We start from the raw sequence: 21,634 nt of genomic DNA on the forward strand, positions 1-21,634 counted from the left end.
ACTCATTTGCATGCAGTTGTAATAAGGGGCATCATGTCTCCTGTCTCACACTGGAAAATGTGCAGAGGTTTTGTGTGAATTGAACATTTCTGGAGGAGGCCTTGTCTGTAACTTTACATGCAATAAGCTTTAGTGCTGCTTCAGTGAGAACATCCAGAAAGAAAAATGACACTGCCATCAAATGACACAAGTGCATGAGTTGATCATTAGTGTAGAGCATGTTGTAGAGTAACGCACACAGACAGGATTAGCCTGGATGAGAGTACAGTCGCTCTTTTAGACAGTCCTTTTTTCTCACTTTAACTGCTTCATTCTCTGCCACAGAATTATGATAACAGAAAAATGTTGTGACCAATAACATGTAATTGCAGCAATTTTCCATTATGGTCAGAGTCAGAGAGAGAGAGGGAGAGAGGGAGGGAGAGAGAGAGAGAGAGAGAGAGAGAGAGAGAGAGATACGAAGAGAGGAGAAGAGAGAGAGAGAGAGCGACGTGTGTGTGATGAGAGAGAGAGAGATCGAGATAGCGACTAAGCGAGGCACGAGAGAGACCGCGCGCGCGCGTGTCTGTGAGAGAGGGGGGTTGTGGCGAGAGAGAGTTGAAAGAGAGAGCTTGGTGTTGTGTTGTGTGCGCGCGCGCGCGCGCGGCGCGTGTCCTGTGCGAGCGGGGGGTTGTGTGCTGCGCTCGTGCGGCGCGCGTGTGTTGTGCGCGCGCTCGCGCGCGCGCGCGAGCGCTCGCGCGCCGGCGGCGCGCGCGTTGGTTTGTCGAGCGTCTGCGCGAGCGCGCGCAGCGCTCCTTGGGCGCTGCGCGTGTGTGTGTGTGTGATGCTGTTGTGTGCGCCGCGCGCGCGCGCGCGCGCGCGCGGCGCAGGGCTCGCCGCGCGCGCGCGCGCGCGGCGCCGCGCCTCGCCGTGTGTGGTCCCGTGTGTTTCCTCGCAGCTTTTATTTCCTTTCCGCCTCCTCTGTCTCTGGGAATTTTTTTAAATAATAAATAATAAAACAGGCTCATGCATATTCAAACACACATAACTAAGTATTGTGCACACCAAGTACAGGTGATGGACAGCATCATTTCTCTCGCCAAATCTTTCTCTCGTCACAAGCCTTCCTGTCAAGAGCAAATCGGTCATTCATGACGTCAGAGCACCATGCTGTGGGAATTCATTTTTATTCTGCCAGTGGCCACATTCTTCATTAATGTCCTATATTCCTGAAATATTCTTTTTGTTTAGAGAAATCAATCTCTAAATTCTAGCACATAAAGCCAGGCAGATGTCATGCCAGGTTACAAACCAATGCAGCAGGTTTATTCATTGCAGCAGATGTGTTTGTGAAGGCATAGAGTCCTCGCTGACGTTTAATATTTTCCAAAGACTTTAGGTATGCAACTTAGTGTGCATTACAAACAGGGAGAATCCCACAGGGTCCTGCTTATTCTGAGGTAATTAGGAAGCTTCTGCAATCGCCTGAGCCGTGCGTGGCCTGAAGGGAAGTGATGTGGGATCACCGGAGCCAGCTGCTTTCATATGCCATAAGCATGATTTAGTCTTATCAGATATTAATGAGACATGGAGGTCAATGGCTGTTCCAGGTGGTGATATTTTCCTCCTTTTGATGCACAGTATCACCTAACTAACCAGGGTAGGGAATCACCTGAACACTCAAGTGGAGGACTGAGACTTGTGTTGGTGCATATCAGAAGATTGACAGAATGTCGAGTGTCAGAACAATAGGAAAAATCGGAAAATTTGAAAATAGTCATCACAGTTAGTGTTGGGCTTTCCATAGCCAATTGTTGGAGCTGAAACTAGTCTCGCTTATCCCTTCTAGCCCTTCCACCATTCCAGCAACATGAAGAACAACACCAAAAATTCCTAGTATTATAACTGGACAATCTCATTTTTTTAGGCACCAATGCTAACTGCTGCTGCTGTCATCAATATAGCATTAACAGTATCACTGTTTCCCTCAGCTATTGTCTCCACTCCCAGTTCCCATCACTACTACATCATCTACTAAGCTTTACCTCCACATTCCTCCATACAAATGAAAAACCAAGCAAACAGCTGCACAAAGGCTTGCATTTGTTCTACTGAATTTTCCCCTGCTGGTAGAGCTGGTGTTGCAGATGGGCAGATGATGTGTGCAGGTATGTGGAGCAACACAAAGCCATCATGCAACCACCAAAACCAAGGCTCTCTGCACAGAGAGATGAAAGAAGAGTGACATGGGGGAGAACAGGAGCTGGCAAACAGATAACTACACCAGGTTTATCTATCACACACGTACATCTTTAACAAACTCACCCACAACGACAAACCAATAACCCCAATCCACCGACATGTGTCCTTCCAAATGTCTCTTTTTTCCTCCAAGTTCAGCTCAAATACAACACATAATGCCAAAATGTTCATAAGATACACCTGGTGTAAGATGGGAGTGCAGGTATCTTTGAATAGTGCTTATGTTCCTGATTGCAATAAGTACTTAAAATCACTTAAACGAGTCCAGAATTAGATTGATCAGTTGGGCAGCTTGGGCTCTTTATAATTAGCTAATATAGTTATACAATAAATTTGAAAAGGCAAGTACAAGCTGCTCATTGAACATTTTTTCACAGCATGAAAGACTTCAGGTAACACAATAGAACATAAAATTACCATTTGCAGCTTTTTATGCATTTCCCCACTTTATGTGGATGAATGAATAGAAAATAAATACTAGCCATTTTGCCTAGCCTCAGGAGATCTGCGGTTAAGTAGGGGATGGAAGAGAATTTTTATCTTTCCGTAAATCACAGAAAATTCACAGCAAAATTTGGGTCTCTCATGGCTGTTTCATTTCTTCTGTTAACACAAACCCTGTTTAGATGATTTGGCTGATTCAGCAGTTTCTCTTTCTTGGCTTCGTAGTGTAAACGCTAGATACCGTTTACTGCTTGTACAAAATTGTTCACTTTTTTGATGACTGCCATATTGAAAACTAACTAACGAATAAGATGTAGCAATAACACTGTCCTGAAAAATGGAAAGAGAAAAATAAAGCAGGGCTTTCTTCAGGGTGAAGATACAGATGGTGCAGTGGAGCATTAAGGCTTTGGGAGGTGGTATTGGCTACTCTGTAGAGCCTGGAAGGCTCCTAAATTCACTATGCAAGTCAATTACTTTCAGTCTTGCTTCTGTAAGCTGTGCACACATTCTTATGTGATAATAGGATAGATTTTTTTTGTCAGTGGAGTGGATCACTTTCCACTCCTGTTCACCCCATCTTCAATCTCCCAGCATTTTTCAGAAGGACCCATCAACCACTACTTGGCCATGCTGCCTTTCACCTTATGGTGCAAATATCTGAGCTCTCTAAAGAAGAGGCCAGCTTCACTTCAGCAAGAATAGTGGGTTTTTGTGTGTGTGTGTGTGTGTGTGTGTGTGTGTGTGTGTGTGTGTGTGTGTGTGTGTGTGTGTGTGTGTGTGTGTCCTTGTATAACAAATTGGACAGGAAGAGAGAAAGTGTAGGGACAAAATGAAAAAGCACAAAACTGGGAGAAGGAAAGAGCAAACAAGATGAAAGCACAAGAGGGGAGGGAGGGAAAGATGAAGCCAGCTTTGAAAAAAAAAAGACTATATAGAAGGAACTCTGCTATGCCAAACATTCCAGATGATAGGTCCAAACACGCTCTCCTAGAGAAATCTACGACAAATATTCAGTTACGTAAGGCATGTAACCATTAGCCATCGACATGATTGTGTTCCTGCAAAAACTCGGGAAAACAAAAATGATTATGATGAAGAAGCGTCGAAGCACGCTACACACGCAACACTGACGCCTTTAAAACCTCTGACACAAATAGCTCTTTTGACAATTTTGATACAAAATAATATACTGTATTTTAACACTAAGTAAACTTGCAAGTACAGATTATTTGAGACTTAAAACAGACATCCTACCCTGAGTTTCCACCTCAGGGTCTCAAAAGCAGTGGCATTTGTACCGTAAATGTATGGGCTGGAGTCCGTTTGCAGCATCACTGAGGTACAAAGTTCTTCTTTCTACCTCAAAACCCCAGAGGCCCTGTTTTCCACAATACCTTGCTTCCTTTTCCAAAGAATAACCACATTGATGAGCAAACAGACAACAAGTCTGTACCTTGTTCTCTTCTAACAACAAAATCTCGTGACAAAATAAGTATCTTTCCCTCTCTCACAAACCCTCACTTTTTCTGCCACAGCCAGTCAAAACACTCCATGACCCTCTGAGGTCCTCTGCAGTCAACAAGCAATAAGCTCTTGTTTTTGCACATTTCCTCTTAGAGTTGTTTAGAGTTTTTCCTTCCTGTAAAGCTTTCTGGGAGAGAAAAATGTAGCAGTGTTCTTCCTCCCCAAATGCTTTTGCTCACATTTATGCTTGATGAACACGCTTTAATCAAAGCCAAAGGAAACAGTCATATTTACAGAGTAAACAGGGCAGGCTAGCCTCTCCACAACTGTGGTGGGCTGACAGAAGGTAGATTATCTTCAGAAAGCACTTCAACATAGCATTTAAAAATTTCACATTCCTTTATCAGTTTGATTTTTGACTTCACAAAAAAAAAAAAAAAAAAAGTTGTAAAGTCAGAGGCGTAGCTAAATGGAATCGACAAGGTACCACTGAATTACAAAGCCTCTTCTGCATCTGCTTTTTTTTTTCTAAAGACGTGTGAACATCTGATTTCTTACAAGCAGCCAAACAATAATGGCCAACAAAAGGTACACAAACCTCTAACCTGATGTGCAGAGACTCATGCAGAGAACCCATTTGTGCATAAAAAGCTGAATCGATGATGTCACTCACAGGAAGCATTTCCGTTAACTCGGTGGTTGCTGTAGTCATGACATTGTTTCCTCAGGGTTGTTAGACCTCATATTGACTCACTGGATTCACACATGCAGGTGAGAACACAGCAATCACCCGTGGGTGCTTACTAAAGCAGGCAAACTCTAGAGTTCAACTGCAGTGAAGAAGTCTTTCGACCTTGAATCGACCAGCTGCAGAAACTGAAAGGAAAATGTTTCGTTTATATGTTCAAATTAGTAGATGCAATTTGCTAAACACCCCATACAAGACATGCCTTGCTCCAAGTACCCTGGGATAAACTCCAGGTTCCCACACAAACCTGTCAAAAGAATGTGGGTGGATAGATGGATGGACGGATAGATGGACAGACGGATGGATCGATGGAGCTGCTAACCTAAAGTTAAAGGATTGTGCTTGAAGCCTTCCATGGCCCTCAGGCAATTTATTTTTCTTTTTGATTCAATTAATTCGCAGTATGAAACAGAATATAAAAGTATACAAAATTGCAAACAAACCCAAACTATACATTTTACTCTGATTCAAACACAGTAAATGGACTAATAAGTGTAAAAGCTACCACAATGAAGAGATGACCTAGAGCATGAATTCAAAATGCAACCACAGTTATTTCTAATAGTCACTGAAGGTTAATCTTATTTGCTTTTAACTTGTCATACAGCAGTGTATGATAAGTAAATTGAAGTGTCAACTGAAGTGAATACTAAAATATCCTCATATTCATGAAGAAAGCCCTGATTTAGATGTTGCATGTAATTAAGAAACAAACACAGATGACAGGACGTTTTTTCCTGAAAGCTTTTCTATTATCTTTTAATACACAAAAGATTGTCACTCTTAGGACAAAAGATCGACACTGCTGAGTGTTTCTAAAAAAGTGATTCATCTTTATCAGTGCACTGTGCCACACTTTCAGCCATCTCCTTCATCCTCACCTAAGGAATCCTTGAATGTCAACATCTGCTAGCAAACAAACAAAACACCTCTGTGCCCCAAAAATATCAGCACACTTGCCTTTTCATGTTTGGAATCATTCAGTCAAAATGTCTCCACTTGGTAATCTCTGGACAGAAAGTAGGAGCTGAGGGGAAACGAGCTTATCACATATCGCAGTTTTGTAGCAATCATAGAGAAAAAAGAAAGGGAATAAACGAAAGTGGCTTTCTGTAAAGGAGCCAATTGTCAAGGCAATCACAAGCTTAAATGTCAAGCTTTCAACAGCCCTATTTTAAGTAAACTCCATCTCTTTTTCTGAATCAAGGTGTACCCCTGAGTCTTCCTCTGCTAAACACTGGCTGTTGTGTGGCACTGTGGCTTGGATGACAGTCAGGCTGAACTAGAACATATGTCAGCTTTTGTACTACAGGATCATTTGAGTGAACATTTGTGTCAAATGCCCTTTAGAGGCTATTCAACTACCTACATCGAAGATCAAATGGACAGTACAAGTGAATGCTTCTGCAATAATTCTCTGGCCATTACACTACTCAAAAACATACAGCGAGTGTTATCAGATAAAGCTAATCCAACAGTCAAGGATCCTGGTATCAGGACTTGTCTGAACGGTTAGATTGGCATAAGAACAGTCTTTGTTTGTTATTCTAAAACTTTTCACCAGTACATTGGTGTTCAATCAACTTATCAGACATTTACAATCAGTATAAACAAATTAATTATTTTATGGCTTCAAGTCTGATATAAAATAAGGTTGGCTTTCCGTGTGAGACATTTTTTACCTCTGTTGGAATAACCTTACACACAATTTTAGTGGTTAAAGTTAACACTTCACATTTCAAAAGCTTATAAAGAAGCATTTGGGGAATCCCAAAGTTGTGTGATAAAATGAACAGTTTTTTAATTTCATTTAATATATTGCCCCCAGTACTCTGGAAAAAATACCATAAATACTTTACATTCTGAAAGCACTCAGTCCCTACTTTCCTATGAGTCATGACTCATTAATGTACAGTGCGTCATGACAAAGAAGTACAACAAAACACGAAGAAATTCCATTTTTTGGCTTTAGAGTTAGGTTGTGAATGCGATGACTGACCTTGCACAGATCACACCATCATGTCTGTGATGGTTTTTATAACTTGGCAACAGCAACTGGCATAGAATCGGCTTGGTTATGGAGAGTATCAGATCAGTATTAGTTATAACAGCCGATATTCAGAACTTTCATATTGGTATAGTATGGAGAATATAATAAATCTGATAAGTGCATCTCTAGAAGATATCACATGGGTTGTACTGTATGCTGCTCTCAATAAATTCAGTCTTTTGACACTGTTCACTGACAGTGCTACTATATGGAAAAGTTTCCTTAACAGCTTACAAGAACCAGAGTAGTGGAAGCAATACCATACTCAGATTAGGGATACAGTTGAATGTATAAGCAAGATGGCTGTGGGAAATATTCAATTTGTTGGTCAACTGTTTATCTCATTGGTAGGACATAAGAAATATGCTCTGCACTTTGGAATAACCCTGGCCTTAGTCTGTAGCTCACATCCTCATGGTACTCAGAGGTCAATACTTGGCTATTGGCAGCTCTCCCAGTGTGGAAGTCTGGACACATTACTATTGATTTGAATTCCTTTGTTCCACATACAAAGAACAGAATGGCTTGGCTCAGAAGGACGTTTCTTTCTTTTCTTTCATGCGATGATGCATTGAACTGCAAAAACTGTATTTCTTCTGAGACTTCCTTAAAGCATGTGATTTTGATGTAAGCCAACCTTAAATCCACAAATCTCTCAATCTTGAAAATCAATTGAAATTCTGGGCACAAGTATCTTTACAGCAGAAAGGTAAACATATTTAAAGGTTTCCAAAGCCAATAGATTTTAAAACACAGATAGATTATCAGCACCATTCCCAGTCCCCTTCTTCTAGTTCAAATCTTCTGCCTTTTGATTGCTTTTTTTTTTTTTGCTTGTCATAATACAGTACTTATAATAATCTACTTTAGAGTAATGCTATTGAAAAACAGTGGAACCTATGGACCTGAGGTGAGACTGGTGAGAGGTTCCTAATGGATTTAGTAGACATTTAAATCCTTCTGCACCACTTGGCCTTTACCCTGAGAACACTTGAAGAGAAGAAGGAACAAAGAACAACAAGGTCAATCAACATGCTGTAGGAATGTAATCATACTAAACCTAGATAAAAAGCAGCAAATATAGAGATAAATATCCATAAAGGAATCTGAAAAATGCACTTTTATGATATTGTGCTTTTAATGCTTGGTGCAAAGTGTGAAACATCAGAACATACTACCACAATCAAAGCAAATGAATTAGACTGAAGTGACAAACTCAGAGGGAATTTCTACTAATAGACAGTGGTTCATTGGCCATGACCACTACTAGCTATAGAGCAGGAATCAATGGTAATGCCACTAATGCTCTGCCTCAAGAGTAAAATTCTACCATCATCCTGAGCTTGCAGGACAGAAAAGGTGAAGCATTATACTTGTCAAAGGTCTTGCGTACAGATTGATGTGAGTACATTATTGGGAGTTTTATAGAGCTGCAAAAGCTCTTAATCTTTTCTCCAGCAAGGAGGAGGTGGACCACAGTCATGCTGAATAAATAGATGTCCCCAAACATTCCCATGCGCCAAAGTCATGGGGAGGAGAAAATAACGCGCAGCAGGAATGCTAAGGATCTGTTTACAAAGCTTTCAATAGCCACCTAGATTAATTACACTCAGCCTCCACAAATAATCAATTAATGTACACAGCAATGAACAGCAATGGCCATCTATAAACACTAATGGACCTTTAACTGTTTCTTCATGCCAGTGTTGCTGCCATATCTTTGGGCATGGTTCACATCAAACAAAAAAGAAAGTTCATCCCTATTTGAAATCAGTTGGTGTGCACTGATTCATGGGATAAGAGTGAAATTACTCCCTCCACACTCCAATGTTCTCCTTGAAAACAGGACATTGTTGAGCCGAACAGAAACATGTTGCTTTTGGCACGAGCACCTGCGCGCTCCCTGTACACAACGGGGTCTGCAATTAGCATGGCTGGCTCCACAGAACAAATATTCTCCACTGTAGTCATGCCATAGCGTCAGAGACACAGCACTGTAGCAGGAATGCAAGGCATTTCCTTTAATGTGCTTTGACCTAGCTGGGACAGAGGAACAAAATTTCATGGCACAACAGACTCCCAGAGAACAAAACTTCCTGTCTCTCACTTGCTTTCCCTTTCTTTCACTGTCCCTATTAAAGGCACTCTCACTCTTGTCTCATGTCAAATGCAGACTTTCACCTTTTAGCTGAACATCTCATCCACACTCTCTCGCACAATCTGACAGATCTGCACTTTAATATCAAATTATGTGCTCGGAATCGCTGCCCTATCAATAATGGACTGTAAGGGAAGTTTTAGTGGTCTAGAGAATTATACAAACCTCTGGTTCAGAAGACTAATCTGGGTTAGTGGAAGTCGGCCATTTACCTCCATATTAATTTCAAATGCAGACCCTCTACTTACACTTGCAGTGGTTCCTCAGCATTCTCTCATCAAGTCCCCAAGACATTTCTCATCACAATAAATGCTTTACACCATAGCCTTGCCTTATCAAGTGATTAAGCCTGTCCAAAAAAATGTTTTTCATTTCAAGTCAACTGTAGAAAACTAGAATATCTATTATGTAATTCCGCGTCCAAAGATTTTGTCACTTGTTCACATGCACATTCATTTGGGCATTGAATAAAAGGATATCATTTGCCTAGGTTAAAAGTTAATTTTCCAAAATACACCAGATATACTGCACAGAAAATTAGACATTTCAGTCAAACAATCCTGATCGGCATCTTCAAACAGTCTTTCCATCCGCTGACCGGTCTAACTATGATTTACCACTCTGACATTTATTCAAACCTTGAGAAAAATCTAGTTAGCTATCAAAGGTCAGCATATTATTCTAGTTCTGCTGAGGATTGATTTCCCTTAGATTCCACGTAGGAATGGTCCAGAGGAAAGTGGTCATTAGAAACCACCAAGGAAAGGCAGGTAGCATCAGTATCAGTCTTTATCTGTCCTTTCACATGTCTGTTGCTTTTTGGCTTTTATAAATATTACATGCTATATTATAGAGGTTATAACGCCCATCAAAAGCTGCAATCGCTCTAAATGTTATGTTCTCAGTTGAATATATACACACACATTCCTTCAGCAAGATTAGGCTTTAAGATGAAACAGGATGAATGGTCTTTAAGGACAACCCTATATCAGCTGATTCCAAGTGCAGTTGCAAGTGGAGTAATTTAAATGCAGCTCTGTCTTTTTCCTTCCCTCTGCTGCCAGTAACACAAAGAAAAGTGACTGTGGGAGTAGGAGTCAGGGCTTACACACATTATAGAAAAGGCTTCAATTCTGCGTAACATAAGTGATTATTTAATGCAGAATCAATAAACCTCTCGTCCTCTCTTCAGACTCCCAACATAAAATAATGGGTTAAGCTGACGGATCACGGCAGTAATGTTTTCCTTATGTAAATGATAACCACCAAGGACATCTCACTACTGCAGTGCAGAAATGTGTCCCAGTCCCCAACCATCACCATAGTGAGCTGCCCAAAGGAGACCCAAGTGCTGGTCCAAATACAACAAAACAGCAGCCAAGACTAGGCGCATTAACAGTAAACAATCACGCACACACATAAACATGAAACAATAGTCCGGACCTAGACATAACATCTCAATAAACAAGTGACAATTGCACAACAATACAAAGCAGTCAAAACAAGATAACAACTACCTATTAAGATGAAGCGCTGTGGGGGAAGCGTAAAAAGAACCGCAGCCTGGTATAGCTCTGACAAGAGTGCACCTGTCACAAAAAAACGACGGCCATCAACCACTGTCAAGATAACTGTGATAACAAACATATATTTTGGAGTTTATTTATCAATGTGCTGCCAATCCAACCAAAGCACACAAGACCATGATGAGAATGCAGTGTGTGTCCAACACAGCATTTGCATTCTGATAGCACTTATCAGCTTTAGGCAAATAAAGCTATTTGTTAATCACAGGCTTTCTAAAAAAAAACTTACAAACATATAAAAAACATGGTACGCACCAAAAAGATAAGGAAAACTTTCACTCTCTGACCCACATCAGTTGTAAAAGAAAAAGCACCCTATAAAAATAAAATTAAAACAATTTAGCTTTAAAAACGTCTAATTTGTGTTGAGCGAGAACAGAAAGGCTAATAAAATCAATGTGTTGCCATGAATTCCAGTGTAGCATACTGATTTTTTAATAAACAACCAATCGATATAAGGAAGGAAGAAAAACTAGACAGGAATATACAAGCTAATCAATTTTCCAAAGGAAATCATTTTAATGTAAACATTCATTTTTATCAATATGAACCCATACAGTGATGTGATTTCATCATTGCAAACTGTATTCAAACTCATAATCTACTACAATGTTGTGGTCTTGCTGGCCCACTAACCTAGTTGCTAAAGAGCTAGTATAATAGCTGCAGCAGTGGGGTTGATGCATAATCTTGTAATTTGCATTTGTTCAGATGAATTGGGAGTCAGAAGCCATTTGGTTTGGATAGATGTTTGGCTGTTTGGTTGTTAACCCTGTGCTTACATATCGCTAACATGTCACATCTGCTGTTGATCCCAAGTTAGATCGAGCAAAAACAGAACATGACAGTTCCATCCTGTGTAATCTAATGTCTATATATTAGCTTGGAATTGTAATTAATTTCCTAATGCTCAAAGTAGATCATAGGTTAAATCATTTTGTAAATTATACAGAGAGATTATAGGCTGTCAGAATCATTTCTGAACATCTCGGAATTAGCCAGGAAGCCCATTTCAATTACCAAGTTAATCACAGATCATTTCATTTGGCAGAAGTATGTGTTATACTCAGAGGTGAGGATGTGCTTGCTGTAAAGAGATACAGCAATACATGGCCTCAAATATCATTTAAAAAAGTCTCACTCTGAGAGTATTTATCAGATCCACCACGATCAGATTCCACGGTTATTTAAGCCGAGCAACCTGGGTGTCCAAACAAATGTTTAAATCTGCAGATTTTTCTAAAAGCCATGATTAAACATGGCCACGCATGGATGAGTTCCTGCATGACAGAGTAGAAGACAACGATTTTTACCTTCGATCTTCTTCAGGGCTGTCTGACAAGACTCCTCGCTGGCAAACTCAAATGGGTTGTTGCATGTCCGTACACTGTCACATTCACACCTCCCGTCAATTATGTTACAGCCCGTAACCAGGTTCTCGTTGCATGGTTCAAATCCCAAGAGTTGGTCATCATCCCAGTTTTCATCTGAGGAAGGATCAAAAGGAAAAGAAAAAAAAACAATATTTACCAAGCTAGAAGGCAAGCAAAGATAGAGGGGCAAAATCCAGTATCATCTAAATTTCTTGCACCAATAAAAATCAACAGCACAGTGATTATTGTATCTTTAGCTTTGGTGTTAGCTGGTGGAATGGATAGTTAATAGCACATATACAGGTACAAGATTTAATTATGTACAACTGAGAACCTGGAAGTGACAAAGAAAGATATTCTAAAGTTCTTGTTTGGAACATAATATAGTATAATTTTACAACAATTCTGAAGTAAGAATGAACCTTAACCTTGTGGCATTGCAATCTTCTGGCAATATTATAAAGTGTTATTTACAATGCAAACACAAATAACTGATGTGTAGACTGGTGTTCCAGCTTGCTGTGTGTTCACCTTATCACTGTATGTGTGTGTTTTCAGATGGGATAGAACACAAAACTGTATATGCACATTGTTCAAGTGCCTGTACATTTATGGAAGTCTACTAGTGGGTGTGTAGTGTGTGCACTTCCTGCAATCTCTGCCTCTGCTGAAAGCAGCCAGTAAATAAAGGCCCATAGATTCAACAGACACTTCCTTTTTCCATGAAGGTCATCGAGTTGTCTAGTGAAATTCCCCTTTCTTAGTAGCTAATTTATAACAGTGGAAAACAGTATCTTGCTGCTTGACAACTATGCAATAAATTGCCTGGTGCATGATTTTCTCAAACAGTGCCAACATCAATCTTGCATTTGGCCAGGGTTACATCAGATATATGCCATGTGTTGGGCTTAAACTTGGGGCTACGTGGTGGTGCAGTGCCTTACATCTCTGTGGTTCAGTACTGAGTATGGGTAACTTTCTGTGCAGTGTTTACATGTGTGCTGACAGCTCCAAATTGCCCCTAGGTATGAATTAATGTGTGAATTTGTGTGTATGTTGCCTGGCGATAGAGTGGCTGCATCACATCCAGTGTGTATTTCCTATTCATGAACAGTGTTCCCAGGAAAGACTACACAACAACATTGATAACAACTCTGACCAGGATAAAGTTGTTAAGAAAGCTGAAAGCTATTAAAAATGGTAAAATCTCAAGGCGGACCTGTTTAAATACCAAAATATTAGGCTGAGGATAAATAAATGCTGGATAACCAATTTCCTTTTGCATTAGAGACTGAGTGTGCATCTCAGGGATCTCAGCTGCACAGCACAAGTGTGTGCAGCATTGTTCAAGGAATCTGCACTGTCCTGCAATACTAACACAGCTTTGGAGTGCTGTATATGTGTAATGAAAACGTGCAATAAAGAAATGAAAAATATGCAAAGTATAAACAGGTTAAATGAATTGTGGCACTCCAGGTAACACTGCATATCATCCACAGTGTGATAAGTGTTGCAAAGCCAGACTGCCAGGAAGCAACATCCACCTGACTTCACCCTGACCTTGAATAGATGTTGTCAACAGCCGATACTCCAATAACTAATCCAGGCTCTCCAGACGAGCTGTGGGTCATATAGCAGGGTGAGGAAGTTCAAGCCGGTGCACTCCTGGCCAAACATGTCTGCTTCTATCCTGGCATGGGGCTCATACAATAAACACTCTCCTGGTGGTCTGAGCCACACGCAGAGTCTCAGCTTGGCAACAACAACACTGAGAGACATGTTACTGAGTACCCTCACATCTCTGATTCTTTCACATGAGCTGCTTTTGACAAACGGTGCCATTTCAAGTCCCACAGCCCCGGTACGTTCCAGGAGAAGTTGTATATAGCTGCCGAGATTAGATTTCGGGTTCCAAGAGACCGGGGAAAGAACATCTTTTAAAAGCATGCTTGTGTTTTGACACTGTTCCTGAGCCAAGCATGTTTAAGGAAACCTTATTCTGGAGGATTCCCGGAATAGTACAACAAGTCCATTAGTATATTTAAGGATAAGGTGACAGTTTTATTAGCCACATTTTCATTATCGCCACAAAACAGGAAAACCTTTGTGATTTGGGTTATCCATAGAAATAAAACACCACTACTTCAAAGAAAAACAATTCTATAATTTAGGAATAGAAAACATTTCAATTAAACTAAAATCAGGAACTTTTACAATTACTATGAATTATAAAGTTAAAAAATGTGAACTTTTCCATTACTTAATATAGATCAACCACTAAACAAATAGGCAGCTAGAGTTCTCATAAACATTATGCAAATAGCCCTCATAAAACAAAGCAGCAAGCATCGTCTATACTGAACTACAATATATCCACTGCATCAGTTTAGTTAAAGCATAAATGGGAGGCCTTTACAGCAGTCCTCAAATTACAACTCATCCTACTATAGCGGTTCATTTTGCTGCTGTGCCCACGGTAGCACCTGGTTGTTATCCAAGATAGAGACCTTCTTTGGACACATAGCGTTGCATTCACAACACCTATTAATTAGTTCACTCAGAAAAGAAAAACCTCTTTAAAAGATTAATCACAATATCTAATAAACAATTAGAGGAGAGTGATATAATATACAGATTGTGATTGTGTAAAATTATGTTTTGCAATCTTCGCCCAGATTTGAGAAAGGTGTGGGAATCGGGGCCATGATGTGCAGCTGTTTTTCCAGAAAACAGCATCCACCATCATTCATGCCGGGAAGGCTTTCTCTAGCCTGGGGCTTGGGAACGATAATCACCAAAAACCCCTGCATCTCTCTCCTCTGACTCCTCCACCGCTCTGTAGTGGAAAAGAGAAACTTCCAAAGAAATAGTGACAGTGAGGCTGCTAAAAGGGAGGAAACATTTCCGCTTGTCTTCCCTGACTACACAAGACAACCTGTGTTCACTGACGAAAGTAATCTGGTCTGAACCGTCCTTTTTTTTTTATAGGGGACAAAGAAAAAAGACAAGGGCAAACATCCAGTGTTGAATTGAATGTAGAATGTAGAAGAAAGGAAGTTGAAAGCTTCACTCTAAGGACTTTCTTTTTGGACATGGCCCAGAGCAATTCATATCTGCTGGCATTTCAACAATAGAGGTGAAAATGGAGAAGTAAACACACAACCTGATGTATAAAAATATAGTAAAAGAGCAAGTACAGATAGTATTCAGAAATGTCCAAGCCATACATGCCAAGAAAAAAACACCAAATCATTTCAGCAGAAGAATACCTAACCCTGTTTTTATAGTTCATTTAGCATTTGCCCAAAGAATTTTACAGAAAGCTGTCTAACTGACATTGATTAAGAGAAATATGATGCTCTTTTGTTAACAGGCAGAGGCCTGGGTCTGTGTGTATGATGGCAACGAGGATAGTCGCTGTCTCTGAACAGACTGCATGTAATTCTGTGTGCCCTTTGTCCACTTTCCAGTCATTTATGTAATAAAGGCTGCTGATTATTCTCCCAGCCAGACAGATTGTGATTTTAGTGCATGACATTGCAATACTGGCTGCAGGGACACAGTGCTAAAGTTTGGATGCAGAACATATGAACAGGTCCAAGGCTCATATACCAAACCCAAAATCAGCTTCTGAGAGACAAACCACGATGTGCTCGTATTCAGCAAAGTTCCAGCCGTGTGTGTTTTGAACACACATATACAGTTTAACATGTCCAAAATGCAGTGTCAAGCTACACAAATAAATTCCAGCCAGCTCACTGCCATGCCATTGCATTCCAAGGTGAACTGTCAATGTAAGCTTGTGAAAAATTGTTTGACAGAATATGTGAGTAAATACCCATGCTTCCCAGGCAAGCATGAGCGCAGTACATGCTCCACTATTTCGGGATTAATACGTGTTGTTTTTAAGGCCCTAAATTATTTGGCATCAGACAGCTGGGCTGACACGCAGCCAGAGGGCTGAAAATGCAGATAGGCTGCAACAGGCCGAGCACACACATTCCTCCGATACACTGCAAAAACAAGGGGAAAAGGAAGTGTTTGTGTGTGCTTACTTTTTATGCTCCTTCCTGGCTCTGCAACAGCACTGCCTACAAATGGTTTATGGGAACAAACAAAGGCGTATGTGGAGAGTTTCTCTCTTTCTGATGTGGGGAGTAATTATTTAAAAATATGTCTGAGTGCTGTGTCAACAAAGATGATGTCAATAGTTTGTCAAAGTTTGAGTGTTAGCAATAGAGGTTATAAACTTCTAGCACTTTCAGGTTGTATGAATCAGGGTGTAATAGAGCCTCAGTGATTAAGACTCAGGGCTACTGATCAGAGTGTTGTGACTTCGCACAGGGCACTGATAAAATCTATCTTCAAATCTTAGATAAAATGTTTTGTTAGCTTGTTTACTACGTTTACTATGTTCTATCTATCTATCTATCTATCTATCTATCTATCTATCTATCTATCTATCTATCTATCTATCTATCTATCTATCTATCTATCTATCTATCTATCTATCTATCTATCTATCTATCTATCTATCTGTGTGTGTGTGCGTGCGTGCGTGTGTGTGTGTGTGTGTGTGTGTGTGTGTGTGTGTATATCTCACATTCCCCTATCTGTTTAACTTTTGTTTCAAGCTGTTAATTGAAAATACCAACACTCAGCGGGCATCAGCGATTTTCTGAGAGTTCCTGATTTCCATTATTTTTAAGCATTGCTCAAATAGCACAGTCCTATGACAAGACTCAGGGTTTATTTTTTTTCAGCTGATAAAATTAAAATCATCTTGTGGTTTCCTACTTTACAAAAAATGTGTCCTTGGTGCAAACTCAAGATTTTGGATTTTATTTTTGCTGTGCCAACATCAAATATAATCTATAAAAACATTAAATGGTGACAAAAAGTTTTACAACTATCTTCTACATCATCACCATGCAAGTATTTTTTTGTATTATGCACAGAAAACCGTACCAACTTTGTCAAAAAGCTTCAAATTTTTTTGACATTGATCAGTTTAATATAAGCCAGCATCATGTCCAGTGCTTCACTTGGTGTGTTTCATTAGTAAATTATTGAATTTAACAGTTATAAAATGATGTATATTTAAATCTAAATACATCAGAATGCCTCAGACCTGCATAGTATTCTAAACAACAGCCCGTGTATTTTAGTGTTATGCACTGTGCTGTGTGCTCAGAGCCTGGGCTTAATGGAATTCCTCTGTTACAGCATTATAAAGTAAAGGCAGTGTCCCAATGGAACCTGTGACTCTTCTGTTAACACAGGACCTGAAACGTCAGCTCTCAGAGTGGAGTTCAATGGGCAGATTATCACAGTGAGATGGACGTGTTGCGTACAAGAGACACGTGGATTGACATTCACTATATGAGAAATCTAGCAAAGGTTTAGACATCTTTCAGGAGAGTGTTTTACCACTGACAGAAAGTAAATAACATATTTCAAAGAAACATTCATGGTTCAAGGTGTCAAAATTTGTTATAGGCAGAAAAACACAATTTAGGCCTAAACGTGATCTTTCCGCTTTTTTGGCCGCTCGATACAATCCAGTCACCGTGACATCCAATGGGCTTTTCCAGACCACCACATATAAGTTTGTCAAAAAACATAAAGCTCAATATGAATGCATGTCCTGCATAGATCTAAAAGCTCTTCACTAGAATGACCCTCATCTCAGATTGCATTTGGGTTAGGGTGGGGTCATCATAGCATAAGATATTACGGCCAAAACCGCAGCCCTCGCGATCCGTGCTTTGATCTTTTGCATTCCTGTGGCACACATTGCTTTGACAATTTATCCTGTTCAGTTTTCTTGGCTGGATTGTATTAGATGTCACCTAAGAGATTACCCACAAAGCAGCCAGAATGCCTTCGGCATGTTTTCATAATCAGTCGCACTGAAATCTGACCCACAGCATTGAGTACAGTGTGTCTGACCCACACCAGGACTGGTCCGAACAACAAAAACAACCAGCCTCAGCACTGGTTTGCAGTCTAACACAGTGTCAGATAAAAAAATACTAATCGGTACCTTTTCTGTGCTGTTAACTACATCTTTTCCACCTTTAGTTTGTAACTTAACCTGGAAGGTGCCAATAAAGCAACAATAAACTATTAGACTAAAAGTAAATCCAAATGGAAACGATATACAATACAGGTACAAAAGATCACCCCAGAGACAAAGACAGGTACAGATTAGTACCATTAGTACCATATATATATATATATATATATATATATATATATATATATATATATATATATATATATATATATATATATATATATATTTATATCACAGCACAAATCATTTGAGTTTTATTACATGACTTAAGCACTTAAAGTTGTTTAGGTCTGAGGAACTTCTTTCAGTTCAACAGGTGGAAAATTCAAAATGAATCCTGGCATCAGTTGAGTCAACACATTAGTACTAATGATGACATAATGATAATGGTGTTAAAGAAGTGAAAGGTTGAGACACTTGTGATTGGAAGCTGTTGTCCTTCTGTCCTCCGGTGTAAAACACACGATTAGACGCGCGAGCTGAACCGCATAGCTGACATTCCGATGAGAAAAAAACCCCAATGCGCCTCGGCGGAAGGACGCTGGCACCTCGTCCCAAAACAGCACGGGATCCGTTCGCAATCATATCTCAAAGAAATGCAAAACCGACATACTGCAAACACATGAACCGTCTGCTCCCTTCTCCTCACTCACTCTTTCCTTCTCTTCCCTTCGAGGAAGCATGTTTACTGTAAACAGCTGTAGCGACCTTCAGCACTCAGGTTCTTTTAGATCAGATTTACACTTTGCATCAAAACGATTCATTAAAACGTGTTGTGCATCGTATTAAATAGACGCTATAATGAACCACTTCCCTCTCTTTCTGCATTTTTTCACTAACTTTCACATTTCACCATTTCAGTATTATTCAACGCGTCATTTGGGTTGTTTATTTTATTCAGTTTGTCATTGAGTCAATCACAAAGCGTCCGATTCTCACAGCCTAGTAGAATAACTGACTGATGCGGGACGTTTCTATGTGTAGTGGTTCGCTGTGATTTGTTTTTGTTGTTTTTGTGATGGGAAGGTGAATAAACTGAGCGCGAATTAAAGAATCGCTCAAATTGTGCTTAAAACCACGAGATTGGACTTGAAGTAAAGCGAAGACTGTGTAAAAACCAACTTGCTGGAGATAAGAACAAGGTTGAGGGCAGATCTCAGGCTTGTCAGTTACCTTCGCAAACTCCGACTTCGTACTGCGTGATGGAGCCGCCGTCGAGCGGAGGTCTGATCACGCACCGCAGCCCCGCGTCACACGTGCCGTACAGGCCGTACACACCGCCGCAGCTCTCGTTCTTCTGCTTGGCGCACACGGAGCAGCAGCCACAGATACCAGGTACCACGGCGCCGACACACTGCTTCGGCTCCTCGCACTTGGACTCGTCACAGGGCAAACACAACAGCGCCTGGCCGCTTGTGGCCAGCAGCAGCAGCGCGAACTGCGAGATCAACGCGCATTTCAGAACAACGTGCATCCTGAAGGTGGGGAACGATGATGAAGAGATCATGGGGGAAAAGTAGAAAGACATATAAGTGTAAATCCAACAAAGTTGTGTCTCTGGAACGCAGAATCCCTCAGCGGAAAAAAAAAATCAAAGCTTAAACAATGGCTCTAAGCGAGCGCGTGACGGGATCCGTTTCTACCGTCCGTCTGCTGTCGCATGAGAACAAACCCCTTTAAACTTTGCAGCGGTCTCCGAAATCCCTTCAAAAGCAGGACACTACGCAGCTACCCCACGCTGGACAACGCGTGCATGGTTCACGCGCCTGGATCTCAGCCGAGTTCAGACGCTTTTCAGACAGGAAAACTTTCCTCTCCGTTCTCATGCACCGGAGTCTTTTCGGTCTGTTTTTTTCTTCTTCTCTCTATTACGCAAGGAGGGGAATTTCTTCCTGTTCCAACCAAGATCGCTGAATAATAGCTGATACTTTCTTTTCAAAGAAGTAAAAAAAAATATATAAAAACAAGTCGTCGGTCAAGAATTCGCTCGACTTAAGGTTGCGTGAATAAAACGTTTCCTGCCTCTGTCGCACAGCTCATGTTCTCTCTCTCTCTCTCTCTCTCTCTCTCTCTCTCTCTCTCTCTCTCTCTCTCTCTTTCTCTCTCTGTGTTGCCGTTGCTGCGCGCGCTCCGCTCTGTGCCTCTCCGTGACCTCATAACGGAACCACTCCCATCTTGCATTACTCCGCTCCGCTGGGCCGTTCACTCCACATATGGAGCACGCGGGAAGCGCGCGCACTCAAGAGCCGGACACGCAAGAAAAGGGAGCAGGGGGCGCGCGGGTCGCGCTGTGGAAGTGCCGGTAAGGCGCGGGGGCCCGTATACACATTTTTTCCTTCCTTTCACAATGGATCCATATTTCTTGGAAAAAAAATAAAAATAAAAAAAAATCATGGCCACTGAAACAAGGAACCCATATAAAAAGAAAGAAGAAAACAAAGTTGTATGTCCTACATTAATAAGCAAATCTATATTTAAATCATATTTAGCTCAAAAATTCATTTTCTCTTACATTTTTTTTAATCAAAGATAGTGAAAAAATATAAAATATTCTTACAAAATATTTTCTGTGTCTAGTTGGTAAGTAAAAACCTTGTGTGATCTGTGCTAAGAATGACAAATTGTAAACGAATCTTTAAAAGAAAATAATTCTTAGAATAAGTCTTAGAAAGGCAAAATGATTTGAGGATTTATTCGTTAGATTTATGAGCAGTGGTGGCTCAAGTGGTTAAGGCTGAGGGTTGAGGAGGGATAGGGGTTAAAGCCACAGCACTGCCAAGCTGCCTCAGTTGGGCCCTTGATCGAGGCCCTTAACAATCTCCGCTCTAGTGGTGAAGTATTGTGGCTGACACTGCGCTCTGATCCCAACCTCCAAAGTTGGGATATGCAAAGAAAGAATTTCACTGTGCTTTAAAGTATATGTGAAAAATCAAGGCTTCTATTGCATTTATTTGTTGGATGAGGGATTTATTACTCAGGTGTGTCCATTAAAACTCAATACAGCACATTAAACCCAAGTGATTCTCACCCAGCTTCTACCAGATGAATACTGCGGCAAGTGTCAAGTCATAATCATGTTGTGTGTGATGCAAAAACACTGCCTTCTTGCTGGGGAAAGAAACCATTAACACAAACATCTCTGGTGAAACCAGATCCCTTTGGGCTGTTGTTCAAAGTGACCTTTGAACTAGACCTTGTATGCCAATGTCAGACACAGCTGCAGCGACTACTGATGTAGTGTTGAGTAGATATGTTAGGTGTGTGATAACTGTCAGAGCGAAGTTGTTTGGGGGACACCAAGATAATATATTTGTTAATGCAAAGTGAACCTTAACCATAGATTTTACAGAACAGGAGCATTGCAATTGATTTTGAAATGTGGTCTGAGAGATCAATAAAACACAATCTACAGGGCCTTTAAAGTGGGTTTCACCATGGGTTTTTTTTCTTGTCAGATCTATCTGACAAGTATTGAAAATCTCATCAAA

The 21,634-nt window shown here is 40.5% G+C and overlaps 1 protein-coding gene across 1 annotated transcript in view; it reads right to left on the minus strand.

Annotated features, from left to right (window-relative positions):
- crim1 (cysteine rich transmembrane BMP regulator 1 (chordin-like)) overlaps positions 1-20,445 on the minus strand; it is an 80,509-nt gene extending 60,064 nt beyond the window's left edge. The window contains exons 1-2 of the mRNA XM_027172311.2: positions 19,320-20,445; positions 12,008-12,181 (exon numbers count right to left, since the gene is read on the minus strand). Of these exons, the coding sequence (XP_027028112.1) occupies positions 12,008-12,181; positions 19,320-19,674 (529 nt within the window). The 5' untranslated portion in view covers positions 19,675-20,445. The remainder of the gene's footprint in view (positions 1-12,007; positions 12,182-19,319) is intronic.
- Positions 20,446-21,634: the final 1,189 nt, after the last annotated feature.

This window comes from Tachysurus fulvidraco, chromosome 12, assembly GCF_022655615.1.
Source record: "Tachysurus fulvidraco isolate hzauxx_2018 chromosome 12, HZAU_PFXX_2.0, whole genome shotgun sequence".
In the NCBI taxonomy this organism is placed as follows: Eukaryota; Metazoa; Chordata; class Actinopteri; order Siluriformes; family Bagridae; genus Tachysurus; species Tachysurus fulvidraco.